Source organism: Phalacrocorax aristotelis, chromosome 2, assembly GCF_949628215.1.
Source record: "Phalacrocorax aristotelis chromosome 2, bGulAri2.1, whole genome shotgun sequence".
Taxonomy (NCBI): domain Eukaryota; kingdom Metazoa; phylum Chordata; class Aves; order Suliformes; family Phalacrocoracidae; genus Phalacrocorax; species Phalacrocorax aristotelis.
The window spans coordinates 150,243,766-150,260,580 of record NC_134277.1 but is presented as its reverse complement, the minus strand read 5'-3'; the positions used below and the strand labels follow the sequence as shown (position 1 = coordinate 150,260,580).

Below are 16,815 nucleotides of genomic sequence, written 5' to 3'. Positions count from 1 at the left end.
TTTCCTGACACAGCTGAGGGGAACAGGGAGGCCTTCTTCATGTTGTACTTTTACAATGAAAACCATTTAGCGGCGGGGGAAAAAAAAAAGACCTTCATGTTTGATTTTCTTTTTTTCTCTAAGGTTACAGCTGTTGAAGTTTGGAGAAATGTGAAAATATTCATCAGAGAAATATTAATCTAAACCCAATCAAATTGTCTGCTATTTGTGAATAGCACCTTGGAAAAATACTTACATTTAAGAAGTTTGTCAAAATAACTTATTTCAAGTGAAGATCAACACAGAATGAATTGAACTTCTACATTTTCCTCTAGAAATAAAATATAAGCTTAATAATAGTAATAGGTTGCACAATCTTTACTTGAACCTTAAAGGAAGACCACGAAGTAATCAATTTTCAGAAGAAACAAAACTTTTTTCCTTATCAGAAGAGATTTATTATTGTTAAGATAGTATACTATAATGTCCACTAACAATAAAGTTAATATGTTGAATGAACTATATGACTACAGGGAAAAACAGTAATCTAAAGGATACTTTTTGTATTAGATGAGTAGGGCTACAGTAAATCTTCAAACATACCTTCAAAGATTTAATGATGGCAAATTGTTGAAGAGAGAATGAATAAAATTTTTACTTACAGATGTAGAATGTAGTATACATCATATATAGCATATAAAAAAGCATGTATAGCTTGTTTTAAAAAAAAAAAAAAAGCTAGTGACAGGGCAAATTTATAGAAGGGAGAGAGTAATGGTTATCATAATTGCTCTTGCAGCAACACTGCCTGCTGTGCTACACCACTGTGCAGGAATGAGCTTTCTAGAAAGACTCAGACTAACTCAGTTCAATTCTTGTCTCTTCAACAAGTAAGTTGAGACTTAAAATAGAGGGATAGGTTCTACTAGTGACAAACGGGAAGTCAGAAATTTGTTTAAGAAGGTTGATTAGGAAAATGTCAGAAGGTGGAGGATATTGAGGAAATAAAAGAAATGAGAGAGTGTGGGAGAAAGGAGATAAAGAAGCAGGAAGATCTACAGAGCTGATATAGTAATGATCTGAGAAATACATTTTTGTGCAACTTATGAATAAATTCTGAAGTTTGTTTTTAATCACTGAAAAATAGTAAGAAAAAAAATAAATTTCACTTTCTACTTCTAAAGAACCTAAAGTGTATTTTAATTTTAAGCATTGAAGATGTCCTTAAGAGTACACTTAGGTAACATTAATTAAATCCTACAGGATAAAATAATATCCTTTTCCAAGTACTTTGTTTAAAAATACAAGTTATTATTTCAAAAGTGCTACTTAAATAATTTAATTTAATAATAGTGTTAATCAATTTAATTTTCATTCCTGTTATGTTTAATTTGAAAAAAATTAAGATGGAATAAATAAGAATATAAGTATCAGCAACAGAACCTAGAAATAGTTTGTGTTGAACCTAATTAGATATAGAAGAGAACTAGAAATGTAAGTAAGCTTTAAATCAACAAAAATATTTACTAAAAACCAAATTTTATTACAACACAAATAAAATTCCATTACATTGTAGACATTAGTGCATTATTTTAATGACAGCTGTAATACTGTCAGAATACGTTGGTAGTTTTCACCCCCTTTTTTTGTCTTTCTTTTTCCCTTCCTCCCTCATTAATTTTATTTTTATTACATTATATTACATATTTATTTATTTTATTTTATTATTATATTAGTTTTTATTACAAAGAGAAAGTACTTTATGGCTATTGAATCTTAGGAGACAGTAGATGGCAAAGAGAATTAGAACATTTAACACAATTGGCGTCCTTTCTGAACCTCACTATTTTTTTGTTTCCAGAATACCTATATAACAATGGAGTACTGTGTGAGTAATCATATTAATGTAATGAACTTGGTTGAATCTTTCACAGAATGCAGTGGGATATTGAGTTCTGGATCAGTAGTCTTGTTCTCCATAGCGGGTGAGCAGAAACAATGTTCAAATGGAAAAAAAATAAAGAAAGAAAAAAACCAACATATTGCTCCTGAAGTAATTCTGTTGTGGAAGTCTTAAAAACAAATAACTGTTTCACAATATTTTATGGTGAAAACATACGAAAAATGTCACTTTAGTCTTTTAAAATAAAGCAACAGTCCAAGAAAAAAAACATGACTGCTGTGTCTCCAAGATTTCAGACTGCCTTTCACAATTTATTGTGCTTGGTCTCTTTTTGCACTGAAAACATTAATTCAGTTTTTGGAGGAAAGCCTGTGTAATAAATCCTGGAGAAACATTCAGAAACATAGAATAGATTTCTACCGAATATCCTATTCATAAAAAGAGACTGATAAGTCTGTGTATTTTGTTATACGCTTCCCTTAGGGAGAAATATTTAAATAGTTGATGAAGAAATTAATTGTTCTATTTCTCTTTATATGAAAAATTAGCGTATGTACATATTTATTTATGGAATTATTTTTATTTTCTTTAATTTACTGACATGAATAGAATGATCATTAAAACATATATTTTCATAACTATAAAAAAGTTTTGAGGTTTTTTATTTAATGATTTTAATGCCTATAATCAGCTTTATTAAACTGAGCATTTCCCAGAGCAGAAATATATAGGGTTTACTTGGTTAATTCCACAGTTCTTTCAGATTTTTTAACTAATATGTGAATGATGAATAAAATTTCCCAACATTTCCTAGGGTTTCTTCCCTTTCTTCACTAGCACTATTTTCTGATTTTCTGACTTTTTATTGACTCGAATGAGAAGCACTATCAGAAGACCATTACATTTACAACGTCATGATTTGAGGATCAAGATGACTTTTTGGTTTTTTTTTCTTTGGCTAATGTGGCTTGGCAGGAGGACATACACATTTCCTGAAAGCAGCACAATTTTTAAAGTGACTGGATAGAAGTTGATATGGTGAAGATCAGTATATGCTTAAATAAATTTTCTTGAGGTCATTTACTGTCTTTTTACTTGTTTCCTGTATTATTTTTGTTACCATTTCAGAAAACCTTGTTTAAAAATCCCAACAAAGAAAAGCTAAGAAACAAAAATACAGGAAGCTTTGAAAGGCTATTGGATCCAATTCTTAAAAGCAGCAGCTGTTTTCTTAGATTATTGCAAAGCATTCTCATTTCTTTCTAGGACCTTGCTCATTCTTAATGTAATGTACAAAGTTCTATGCTTTTCTTCGGTGGGTATTTAATTTTACTGAGTTTCTCTCAGTTGTGTTAGCTGCATGATTGAAAGGAATTTTAGAAGATGCTTAGACATCATATCAATGAAAATCATGGAAAACTTGGAAAAAAGATCATTTTCGACCAATTGTCAAACTCCTTAGAGAAAAGATATGTTATGCATGCTTTTCTTTTTTGTTGATTGGTAATCTTACTCCAGCTCTTCACATTTCTTTAAGTTCTGAATCCATTCTCAACTCAGCTGGACTACACTTAACCCTCATTTCTTAATTCCTTCTTTCTCAATTCCTCCTGACATCTAAATATATTGATAAAACAGATCTGTTATATCCTGTCCCTTATTTACCAAAATTCATTGCTTCCTTTCCTACATATGTCCTAGGAAGAATCAGCAATTGCTGGAATGATAGATGTGTTCAGTTCTGCAACTTAGTATTACATCTGAAATAAAGATAAAAAATGAAATATGATTAAAGTTTGTAAGTCTGTAAAATCTCATATTTTGTTGTTAATCTTAATGTTATTAAATGACATTATATTTAGTACACTGGGAGAACGAAACACACCTTTATAAAATGCTAACTATCCATACGAATCAAAATGCGAAAATGAAGAATGTAGTTTACTTGATCAGTAAGACACATGGAGGTGTGTTTCCACTACGTGACTAATGCTAAATGAGTTTTCAGTAGACAGACAGGTAGTAGAAAAAAGCTAATTGGCTTAGAGTGAGCATTAAATGTCAGCATTTGTTCATACTCACCATACAATAGTATCAGTAAAACCTTTCATCTCCTCTCCTAAGAGAAACAGTAAACCTCATGTACTGTGTCTTTGTCTGCATTAACAAATAATCCAGCAGAAAGGAGCAGATCATGAGACAATAATTGGTTCTGAATTCTCTAAATCTGTTTTACATATAGTTCATCAAATTTTCCTTGGACATTATCTGGTCTAGTCTAGGGCTAAATGTCATCATTACTCATATGGTTCTAAGTTGTCAAAAGGACCTGTCAATAATTTTGACGCCTTTGCCTCTAAAAGGAGATGGACCATTTGTTTTGTGTGCCTAGAGTTGAGCTGCTAGATGTGCTTCCTCTGAAAGGAAGCTAATTTGTTCATAGCAAAACCACCCAGCACAAAGAGTTACAAAGAGGATCTGAGCCAAAATGCTAATGTAGGCCCAACCTGTGACTTGGTAGCTGAGGAATTTTTACCCCATTTTCACTCAACTCTCTCTCCCTTTTTTCATACAAAAATACCAATTCCAAAGACTAACGAGTCATGGGTGACAGCCTGCTACTCACAAAGAAAATATGAAGTATGAGAAAAGAGTTTTCCAATAGTTCTGTACAGAGCAATGGTGTCAATGGGGTAAAAAGAGTACTAGACATGCCTGCTGGGGCAGAGCAGCTGTGTAAGCTGACAATTAAGAATATGCAGCTCATGAATCAATCAGTGCTGTGGAGAGTTGTGTGGGACTGGTAAGGATCTGCCATTTAGCACCTCTGGTTGATTCATAGCTGAAAGATAACATGATAAAGGCTGAAAAGGTTTTTTTTTTTCATAAAACCAGTTTATAAGATGTGTGTACATTAGTGCACGAAAGGACCATTCAGGTGTGGAGGTTAGATAATCAAATTAGAAGATATGAAGATATGTTAAATTTATGTATGTTTTGGTTCAATTAAATCAGGAATTGAAATACATACATCATTATGTTATTTGCAATTTCTGATTTGGAAGAGCATGGTAGAACAGTAGAGCTGGAAAGTTATTTTTCAATTTTTCTTTTTGAGTGGAAGGTGTGCATACTCAGAAGTGAATGTACTTTTAAATTTCTGTCAGGTAATGACAAAGGAACCATAGTATTTATATTTTCCCAATCAGTTTTCAGTCACTGAAAGGTTTCTATGGCAATGTATCCTCTGAAGTGTAGCCTTTCTGCCACTATTTTCATTGTTAAAACTTTTGGAAGAACGTGCAAGCAACTAACTTCATCGTCTTCACTGTTTTTAAACACCTTTTTCTAAACTCATGGTATTCCAAATAAAAGGGAATCTGCAACTCCAGTGATACTGAATTAATATATCTAGAATTAGCCATATGCTTCTCTTTGTTCTTCAATACCACTGCCTAATAGTAACAACTAGAGTTTCTAAGGCGGTGTATGATGTTCATCTTTAAAGAATTATTCAGCTATTTCAAGGAATTCAGCTGAGAACTTCCCTCTGCGGGCCATGGATTAAAAAGATTTAAAAGAATCTTACTATTCATCCTGAACCGTTTTAGTACAGCTTGAACAGCTGGCAAGGTGAGCGCATTCTAAAACTAGCAGGAGACAGAACCTAAACCTTATTTTGTCCAGGTCTGTGCCAGAGTCATTTCAGTAGTGTGATTTGCTACAGAAGATACCATTGGTGAACAGAAGGATGTAAAAAAAGTAATAATCTTTATACGAAATGGAAGCCCTGTAGAGAAGAAAGAAATTCCAGTAAATAATTATTCCCTCCTCAGCTGAGGTCATCTTGACAGGTTAATTAACTTTGTTGAATAATCACCTAAATCTCTTTTTTTAATAATTTATTTATATGTAGATTTCTTTCACTACTATGCTCATGTTTGACATGACTGACAGCTAAAATAAGGATAGGGACATTTTTGCGATTTAATGTAAAGAGTGTCTATTCATTTATTCCTACACTTACATCTCAGAGAGTAACCTGCAGAAAAGAAACCTCATTTGCAGCTGAGGTTTCAGAGGTTCTGACATTAAGTAGTTATGCTCATTCTTTGTTGCTAGAGCTGGATTTCATGTCAAGTTAGGTAATATATTTGGTGCTCACATGTTATTAATATCCTCCATTCCTGCTTTTTAACTAATTTTGTTTCTTAATAATAGTTCATGTAGTTATTCTTCTCAAGCTTTGCTAGACAGGAAATTGGGAATGTTATAGTGCTTATTTCCCTCCTCAAATCTAGTCATGAAAACCTTCACATTTAATCTATTTCTCTGCAGCATTATAAATTACAGATTACATTAAGACCTAGGGGCCTCAACTGTATTCGTAGAACCGCTGTAGAGGTCTTTTATGTCCAAATCATAGAATAGATGGAACTACACCCGGTGTTATGATACAGAACTAAAATAAAGACATTGACAATGAACAAGGCTATTCTGAAAACAGTCTGGTTTAAAATAGTCTAAAATCCTAACTTCATGTGAAGTCAGCTATTTACTACTAGGGTGTTAGAATAATTTTTCCCCCAGTGGTAGTAATTATGATAATCTAATTGTTGAAAATTGTTGAATGGAGATTTTGCTTAACATTTGCTAATTTTATTTCAGCTTTTCTTCTATCCATAACCCAGTTCTTAATGCAGTGCAGTAAAAGTTCTATCTGTTATGTGTTTGTATTTGGCAGTGTACCATGCAAGGGTGTATATTCTTTTTCTCTCACTCATTCATTCTGGTAAACACAGACCAGACGTACAATATTATTCTTACTGCTTGAACTATTTCCTCTGTCCCATATATCCCACAAATCTTGCATGATTGTTTTTCAATTTTTTTTCAATTGCCTTTCAAGGTGACTACAACAGTTTTATATTCGCTTGTAATGGGTCTTAAAATCAGAATATTACTTTGGGGATAAAAAAGTGCTGTTCTGTTAGATAATAACAACACTGTTAAGTGTTTTATCCATGGTAAGTAAATATTCAATGACTACTGGCTGTTTAAACAGGCGTGTAAATTGATAATAGAATCAGTATTTCTTAAATGTTTTCTCAACTATTTTCAAAATAAATTTCTTGGCAAACAAGAAAAATAAAAGAAACAGGAGACAATGTGTTGCTCAGTATTTGAACCTTTGTTTCCCAGCAGTACTCTTAGTTTTTTCTCAGCAGTCCTTTGCTTTCTACTTTGTTATCTTTTTGCATCTGTTTTCAGTTTTCTGCCATGTTTTTTCTGGCAGGTTTTGTTTGTATTTACAGAGAGGTCTCTTAATATGATACCCCCTTTGCAGTATTTGCATTCAGTCCCCAGTGAAAACACTCCACCTGCAGAGCTTAGCTCCTGAGCAGTTTTGTATCTGGATTGCATTCAGGAGGAATAATTTAGCGATCTCATTGCAAAAGACAGTCAACCACACCTTATGGTTATATTGAATGAAGGCTAGTTATTACAGCAGTCAGTTTTATCATTTTATTCAGTTTCATTATACCAAATTTCACAGCAAAACTGTTCTTCTTAAATAATGATTCGATTGGGATAAGTATGACATTTCTCAAATGAGAACAGATTTAAAATTATGACCCTTTGTGGCTTTGCACTCTTTTTTGTTTTATACCAGTGTGACAAAACTGACATCAATTACATGTAGATTTTATATATATATATAAATACAAGTAAAGGAGTGGGAAAAGTTTTTAGGGATACAACCATGAGATAAAGTGAGGAATAGGGTTGAACTTTGATACCATTACACAATTAGTGTGTCTCATTCAGAAACAAAGGCAGTTTCTCAGAAAACTACACATGTGCAGTATTTGTTTTTCTCAGACTACCAAAGAATCAGCAGTAATCTGAAGGCTTTGAAAAATTTGCACCATCAAAAAACCCCCTTCTCACTTCTTTTATATCTATATATATATGTGTATATATATATGCAAACACATAATATACAAAGAAAAGCATCAAAGGCTACTGAATGGCACTTCAAAGGCTCATTTCAGGATGTTAATAAAAGGAAATAAATATCTTTGTCACAAATCCCTTAAAATAAGAGTTTAAAATTTAAATCCTGGAAAACTATTAACAGCAGAATTGATCATAAAAACTACTGCGATATGCAGTAATCAATGTGATCACATCCTTAATGTATAACAAACATTTTGGAATTCTTTTCTTCACAGGTATCTTAAGAGAAAAATGACAAAAGGGAAGACTTCTACTAATAGTCATGAGAAAAATAAATAAACACTTTGCATTTAAAAGAAATACAACAAAACCAGAATAGAATGGAAGAGGAAATAAGAAATAATTACTCTTCCAGATACGGATGTGGATGTAGGGGAGGGTGTTGGTTTGAGGGTTTTTTCTTTTTCTCTTAGTTTTCTTTTTTTCTTGGTATTAGAGAAGTAGCAGTAGCAACTATTATAAGTGAAAGGTCTTTATTTCCTCTGAGGGAGACCAGTTCTGTGGATGTGTGAAACAGAGTAGGAAAATAAAGCAAACAAAGAAAAAGAGTTCTGGAAAATGAGTCTCTGATTTTATTGCAGCTTAGGAAATTTATTCAGCTGCATAAATTAGTGAAAATGTCAGTAATGTTCTCAAAGGTTTTCTTAACAGGAACTATGTATACCATTACATACACTTGCAGTAGCAAACATACTGAACTGTTTACCACATGCATCTACATGACAGATGGTATTTTGAAAATGAAACAAATAGGGATGAACCTACCATTTTGTGTTTGTTTTTTTTTTTTGGGGGTGTGTGTTTTGAATTTTTTTTATGTCTCTCAGTCAGAATAAACTTTACGAGGAAAGTAGAGTGAAAACTGGAGACAAATCCTGCAAATCCTGTGAAATCCCAAAAGGTTTTTATTTGTTTTTAAAATTGAGATGAAAAATCTGTCATAAGTCTGGCATATCCTGGTTTTGAATTATATTTAGTTCCTTAACATTGTCACAATAAGTTGATTTAAAATTCTGTTATGATAGAACTACAGTTTTATAATATTCTTCATACACTCAGATTTATTTATTTCTCAGTTTAGAAGCCATATACAGGGTTAGGATTAGGCTCTACTATTTAAAAAATACACAATTCTTTACTAATAATGTTAGTTCACAGTTAGTCATGCAATATAGTTAGTGCTCCAAAGATGTAACTTATACAGAGTGGAAGGAAACAATCAAGACAGAGAGATTTGAAGTAACAGAATCAAGGAACATCCCAAGTTGGAAGGGACCTCTAAAGTTCATCTGGTCCAACCCTCCATGGGAAAGGGAGCTGAGCTGGGATTATCTAGTACCCTGTCCAGTCACATCTTGAAAACTTCCAGTGATGGGGAGTCCATGACATCCCTGAGGAGGTTTTTCCAGTGAAAGTTTGTTCTTACTGTAAAAAAAATTTTTCTTATGTCAAGATAAAACCTCTCTTAGTCTAACTTGTACCCATTGCTCCTTGTCCTCTCATGTGACACCTTGTAAACAGACAGCCTCTGTTCTCTTCGTAGCCACCCTTTAAGTACTGGAATACTGTGACGAGGTCCCCCTGAGTCTTCTCTTTTTCAGGGACTAACACCTCCAGCCTTTCCTCATAGGACAGGTTCTCCAGCCCTTTGATTATCTTCATGGGCCTCCTTTGGACCCTCTCCAGTCTGTCCACATCCTTCTTCAGTGGTGGGGACAAGAATGAACACAGTACTCCAGGTGCAGCCTGACAAGTGCTGAGTAGAGTGGGATGATCGCATCTCTATCTCTGCTAATAATACCCCTGCACATGCAGCACAGGATCCAATTTGCCTTTGTGGCTGCAGCATCACACTGCTGACCCACAATCAGCTCATCGTCCACCAGGACCCTCAGGTGCCTTTCAGCAAAGCTGCTCCCCAGACACACAGAACCTAGCCAGTACCGGGCTCTTTGGTTATTTCTTCCCAAGTACAGGACCTTGCACATGTCTTTGTTAAACTTCATACATTTCTTACTAGCCAATCTTCCAAGCTGTCCAGGTCTCTCTGTAAGAGAATTCTCCCTTCTGACATGTTCACCTCACCACCCAGTCTGGTGACATCAGCAAACTTGTGAGGGTGCATTCAATTGCATTGGCCAGATAGTTTATGAAGGTGTTGAAAAATGTGGGGCCTTGCATTGATCCCTGGGGGATCCCACTTGTGACAGGCTGCCAGACTGACTGAAAGCCATTGATCACCACCCTCTGAAGGTAGCCTGTTAGCCAGTTCCCTACCCATCTTGCAGACCACCCAGCCAATCTGTACCTCATCAGTTTGTCCAGGAGAAGGCTGAGGAAAACAATATCAGATGCTTTACTGAAGTCCAAGTAAACAATATGCTCTGCTTTCCCCTGTCAACAGAAGATGCCCAAGAAAGTCAAAAGAAAAGAAAAAAAAAAGAAAAGTCAAAAGAAATCAAAACTAAGGTCTGAGGTGATTACGACAATGAGAAGTAGGCTGGGAGAACAGGAATTTTAAGTGTTTTAAAATTTTCTTAAGCTAAAAAGAGATATTAATGCAAGACTTACAGGTGATTTACAATTCATTTTTCGCCTGTTGCCGTTGTGTGATTTTTGTAATGTCCACACACAGCTGCAGAAAATGCATTATGATCTTAGTCACCTGATATGTTATATTACTTCAGTTTTATTCCCTCCACAGAGGAAACAGAGCTTGACCTTTCTGGTGATGTATTCTGCTTCCACTCTACTGACATAAAGCAACACTAAAATCTTAATTAAGAACCAGGCCAAATATTATAATTAAATGCAATTAGAAAATTATTTCCTTGAACATGGTCTGAATCACTGCAAACTGTTTGCACTTCTGATAGAAACTGATCTTTTCAAGCTCAGTTTTTACTCCTCATCCAGTTAATTCTGTTTATGATCACAAATGTGATAGGACAGGGAAATTGGGCCCTTTCTGGCATGTTCAGGAAAGTCTACTATATACTGAATGGATTATGACTTTCCTGGAGAATCAAGTACTCTGACAAAAATGTTATTAACATGTATTATGCCATCTTATCCCAGGAAACATAAAACAAATTTCAAGTATGCCTGGTCCTTATGTAACACTGAGGGAAATGGGGAGGGGACAAAGAGGGGGGAATATACCAGATTTGGACTTCAGTTCCTTACACAGAAGTCAAATTGCAACTCAGCAATTAAATCTCTGTGAATGTTCATGTACTATCTGTATTGTAAATTCTGGTGGTTTTAACACGATTCATATGATTAAATACTCTATGAGGCTTAAGATGACAGATGCAAGTAATAAGAAAATCTCAGATTTGCAATTTTTTTTTAATAGGAAGTTTTGAGCCCTGAAAGAATAAGGCAAAATTCTGAAAATTATGTCAGAGTATTATAAACATTTAAAAGTTAAAAGGAAAAAACAATCCAAACTATACTACTTCTAAATGTCTTTTCTTATGAGCAACCCCATGTTTTGGGGGTTTGTTTGTTGGTGGTTTTTTTGAGGACAAGTAGAGGAGAAAAGGAGAGCAGAGGAGTTTGGGTGGCTGGTAGTATTTTTTTTCATGACAGTACTAGATGAAATACTGCTCGTTTTTCTTGCTTGCCTTACTAGTTTTTGCAGTAAGTTCTCTGCCATGTGTCAGTCTCCATGAAGTCATCCATTCTCAAAGGATTTTCCATTACCACATTATTTGCTGAATCACAGTGACCATTTTCAGAGTTCATTAAGAAAAATAGCAACAAATGACACATGGTTCATTCTTTTTCCCAGCCTCTCTCTAGATTAAATATCAGTTTGTGACTTTCATAGTGTAAATAAAATAATTATCATATTTTGAGAATACAGGGTAGAAGATTACGCCAAGACATAGAAAGATTTTTGGTTGCAGGACATTTGGATGTAGTTGCACTGGCTGCCTTTAGCCCAAACATGTTAATCTCTTTGGGCTTCCTCTGGGATGAATAGGAGAGAAAGGATGGAAGGCAATCCAGAGAGTCAGATTTCAGCAATAAATGGTCCAAGTTAATTTGTTTCCATTGTAATCAGGTTATGTTTATAACATCCACATGGATTGATATTTCTAATATTTATTTTATTTTTTTTATATGGATTTTTAATATTTATTTACATGTATAATGGTGTAATGTTAAAGTTGAATCTTAACAAAAATAAAACTAAGGGAAATAACATAGAGTTTTACAAGTTTTAATAAAAAGGAGTTACTCTTTTTAAAAGAAATTTGATAACATATATGACATTTAATATCTTTGCTAGTCTGGCTTTTTGTAATTTTTAATACATGTACAGTCCTACCTATATAAATCCAATACTTCAGTTTTACCCAAGTAAATAAAAATAAACCTTGGAATGAAGTTGATTAAAAAAAATGTAAATATGTTCAGGTATATTTAAAATTTCTTCTCATGTTTACTGATAATAGGTTTTGTTTGTTTGTTTGTTTGTTTTTTATTTACTTTGAATAATCTAGCTGGTCACTGTGGTATCCCAGATCTTATAGTCAATGGTCAAGTAATTGGAGAAAATTATGGATACAGAGACACAGTTGTATACCAGTGCAGTCCTGGTTTTCGGTTGATTGGTTCTTCTGTACGAATATGTCAACAGGATCACAACTGGTCTGGTCAGCTTCCATCCTGTGTGCGTAAGTAAGCATGGCAACACATACTGATTAATGTTACAGGAACATCTATGTTACACAAGATGAAGAGTGATTTTGCTACTTAGTATTTATCTAAAAAGAAGATTTAGGACAGATCAGAAGTATGTGGCCACCTAAAATCTGTGATTCCTGTATCAGGTGAAGTTTAATGTTGTTACTTAAAATTTCCATTGCATCTTTTGGCTACTAAATACCTGTCATTTATATATGAAACTTCAAAAAGTGATGGGACTTAAGCACCCAGGTACTCAAATTCGAAAAAGTCTTTATGCCCCTTAGTGGCTTTTTGAAATATTTAATGCACATTTACTTTGACTGTGGTAGTTAGATAAATAGATACTCTTGAATTACACTGTAAGCACCAATGATTAAAATGTTTGCTCTAACAAACTTATGCTTTTATTTTTCTTCTTGCAGATGTTCTGTTATTTTCTAGTTTGGGTTTTGGCTTTTTTGGCATGAATTTTGTATTTTGTTAATGAGGCTCCTCTTGTGTGATAAGTGTGTCAATATATCAAACGAAATACATTTAAGTAGTAACAGAAAATACTGTATTTCATTTAGGAAAATTTGAGAGTTCTCAAAGGGTTCTCAAGCAAATTACAACTGTGTTTCAATAATTTAAGTTTAGTAATACCAGTATATTGAAAGTCTATTAGTCCACCTCGAAATATTCTATTTTTATAGTTACATTTTTTGTAGCAAAACCTGTTTGAATGATGAATCATAACACACACTGTGAATTCATTACCCTTCCTGGTCACTTTTTACTTTGTTTTACACAGAACTAGAGATACATAACACTTTTTTAATAATTGTATTTCCAAAATTTTTGCCACTTTATGGCAAAATTAAACTTCTTTATATTAATTTTCAGACCAACACACTTTATAAGTAATTGTTAAGGAAATAAAATTAGACATCATTAATCAAGAATTTCTAAATTATAATGTTAATATAAATGTTAGAACTGAAAAAAAATGTTTTGGATGTACTAACAGCAGAGAAAATGGATGTATTTTCTTCCTCTAATCAAATGGAAGCTGCTTGTTTGAATACAGGAGGATGTGCAATACAGCACTTCAGAAAAGGACACAAGACTTGGGAAAAAGCTTAGACTTGCAAAAGGCTGCTATAAACAGCAGCTGCCTCTAACTGTGATATATACTTAGGAACAGCTCCACCTCAGATTGAAAGTTCAAATGAAGTGTAGTAAAATAATCTCACCTTTCTTTATTTATTGAACTTCAGATGTTTTAATAGAATTTTTGAGATTATGTGTTGAAATTTAGCAGTTCTGACCTTTTCACTTTTAAATTCACCATTCCTCTTGCTTTTGCAGTGGGCAGATGTGTTATTACAGTTGCATATTGAATGGATATTATTCAAATTTTATGCAAATTTCATATATCTGTTTTCACAAGAATATTTTTTATTGTTATTACATGTACATTAAAAAACATCTCTGTGGGATAAATACATAACTTTGCCTGACAGATTTACAAATTATGCTAATTTAGTGTATGATTCCAATTACTTTTCTGGGAAAAAAATACAATTTCTTATATAAAAATTCTGACATTAGTAACATAAAGAGAATTAATTAAAATAACTTAGTAATATTAATAGAACATACAGAATTCAATTTAACTTTCATTCATAGAAGGTACTGTGACTTGTCTGTATGCTATACTAGTTCTTAGGATAATTTTAACTTTTTTGATGTTAAAAGTTTTATTTAATTTAGATTATATGAATGGGTTTCTTTTGGAGTTATCATGACAAATTTATTCCACATGGAGAAAAGAATATATATTAGTCAGGCAAAACAAAATTAATTTAGAAAACTAATGAAGTTTCTAAAGTGATAATAATTAATAATTTATTCTGTGATTTTTTTCACTTTAAATTGTTAATGAAATTTTATTTATCAACAACTGGAGTTTGTTAGGACATAAAAGAATATATTTATACTTCTTTAATTATTTTGAGAAAATTAATTTGTGTTTTATTTTCCTTGCTATTTTTACATCTGGTCTTTGCAGGCACAGAAAAAGGACTTTACTTTCTTCAGTGAAGAAAGTAATAAATGATAAATACCTAAGTAATAAATAAATAAAAGTTTCACAGTGCCCATAATGTTTCATATATCCAGTCATAAATTTGTAACTTCACTAAGTACTTAGACCTCAAAGATAAAACAGAGTGAGTCAATACTAAGACACATTTGTAAGAAATAATACCTGAGGAACTAATGCACTGAAATATTTCCTTTCCATTTCAGACTATATGTAATGAAAATGAAGTGCTTGCTTTTCTCCTGGTTCTTCAGAAAAATTTTTTCATTTACTTTGATTGCTGCGTGGCAAATTTTGTTCAGTTTATTTAAATATTTAAAGACATGATTGAACTTTTACTAAAATATCTCTTAGTTCTTATTCAGTTCAGAGAAATGTGAATCTTTCATGGAAAGTATTCAGCATCTAATAATATCAAAGCTTTAAAATATTATTCTATAATGATTAAAATTATTATCTATTATCATATATAATGAAAAGTGATAACAGTGTGCTTGGTTTGTTTTTTGTTTCTTTGTTTTGTGCTATGCTAGCTGTTAGCTGTGGTCATCCTGGTAGTCCTATTTATGGAAGAACAAGTGGAAATGGTTTCAACTTCAATGATGTTGTGACATTCTCATGTAATACTGGGTATGTTATGCAAGGACCAACAAAAGCACAGTGTCAGGCTAATAGACAGTGGAGCCACCCACCCCCGATATGCAAAGGTAAGAATGCAAGCATTTACATATTTAAAACTTAGTTGGAAATTAAGGTTGAAAAATAAACTGAAGTTAAAGGGGCACTATCAAGACAAAGTTATGCCTTTCTTGCTAAGGGACATCAAATTATTAAAGAAGATATTTCATGATTCTATGATTCTCTGATTTTTCAGTTCTGTTCTACATTCAAGTTGCCAGGTTAAGAGTTGCAGAGAAACATGCTTATGTGTTTGTAGTTTGTATTGCTTTTCTTAAATGGTTTCTACAAGTTCTTCAAGAAAAATTATGCAGAAATCATTAAAAGCTTAAACCCTGAAATAATGGTCTCTGCATTTTTAGCCAACATAGTTCTAAAAGGTTCATAAGAAAACATACCTTTTTTGCCTTTTTCATTTCCATTGATTGGACTGCTCATCTTGACTTTTTACATTTTTATTCTAATTTTTTAGCAAATTCATTTAGGTTGGTTCCAACACTTCTGGATATTATATCTAAAATTCTTTCACTGAAAATAAAATAATTTTATTAAGTTAGTTCAGTCTGAGTTTTCATAAGCACTTTTACAAAGGTTTTATCAGCATTGTACTTTTTAAGACTGTTGTTATGTGCTTTTTAAATGTTTCAATTTTTATTTTTTAGAAAAATTTACATTTTGCTGTAACCTGCTTGCACATGTGCAGAAATTGTATTGATTTTTTTTTTCAGCATCTTCCCAGCATCTTCTATGGATTTTTATCTGTACACAGCCTAAGTCATGTTATGTATTTATAGTAATTTTATTTACTCTGTTTTCCTTCCAATAGGGATCCTCCACTTTTCTTTGATCACTTTGCCTTAAGCAATACTGCCAAGAAGTTTACAGAACTTAAATCTCCAAGGACCTTTTTGTTGATGAAAAGTTATTATTTTTAAAAAATTCACAATAATAAACATGTCCTGTGTATTAAGGGTACCTAATAAATCTCATTTTTAGTCCAGCTGCTATAAATCACCTTAGTGTTCTGGTATTGCAGGGTAATGTGCCAAACTGATACATCATTGACCTGCAGGGATCAGTAAATAAATTGATCAGGTTATTCTTTGAAATTTTACACAGTCCTGAAATCTTCTATTGGTTTTAGAACGGACTTTAAAAATAAAAGGAACCAACTTTGTGTAGAACATTTTTAGTGGTGTCTGTAATGTACAGTTAAATAAATTCTAATTAATATGATTTTGTTCTGTTTGCATTGAAGTTAAAAAAAAAAAAGATATTACCTTGCATATTTGTAAACTGTCTAAAGTGCAATATTATAGAAAAGGCTGCACTCCTTTGTGAAGATTGAATTTGCAATCATCATGTAAATTCAGCAGTGCACTTGCTGTTATACTGTCTACAACTTTGCTAAATAGCTAGTTTCCTAGCCAACTGTAATAATAGTGTAAAA

The 16,815-nt window shown here is 32.7% G+C and overlaps 1 protein-coding gene across 1 annotated transcript in view; it reads left to right on the top strand.

Moving 5' to 3' along the window:
- Positions 1 to 16,815, top strand: part of CSMD3 (CUB and Sushi multiple domains 3) — a 614,053-nt gene that overhangs the window by 531,202 nt on the left and 66,036 nt on the right. The window contains exons 54-55 of the mRNA XM_075085810.1: positions 12,418 to 12,591; positions 15,221 to 15,394. Of these exons, the coding sequence (XP_074941911.1) occupies positions 12,418 to 12,591; positions 15,221 to 15,394 (348 nt within the window). The remainder of the gene's footprint in view (positions 1 to 12,417; positions 12,592 to 15,220; positions 15,395 to 16,815) is intronic.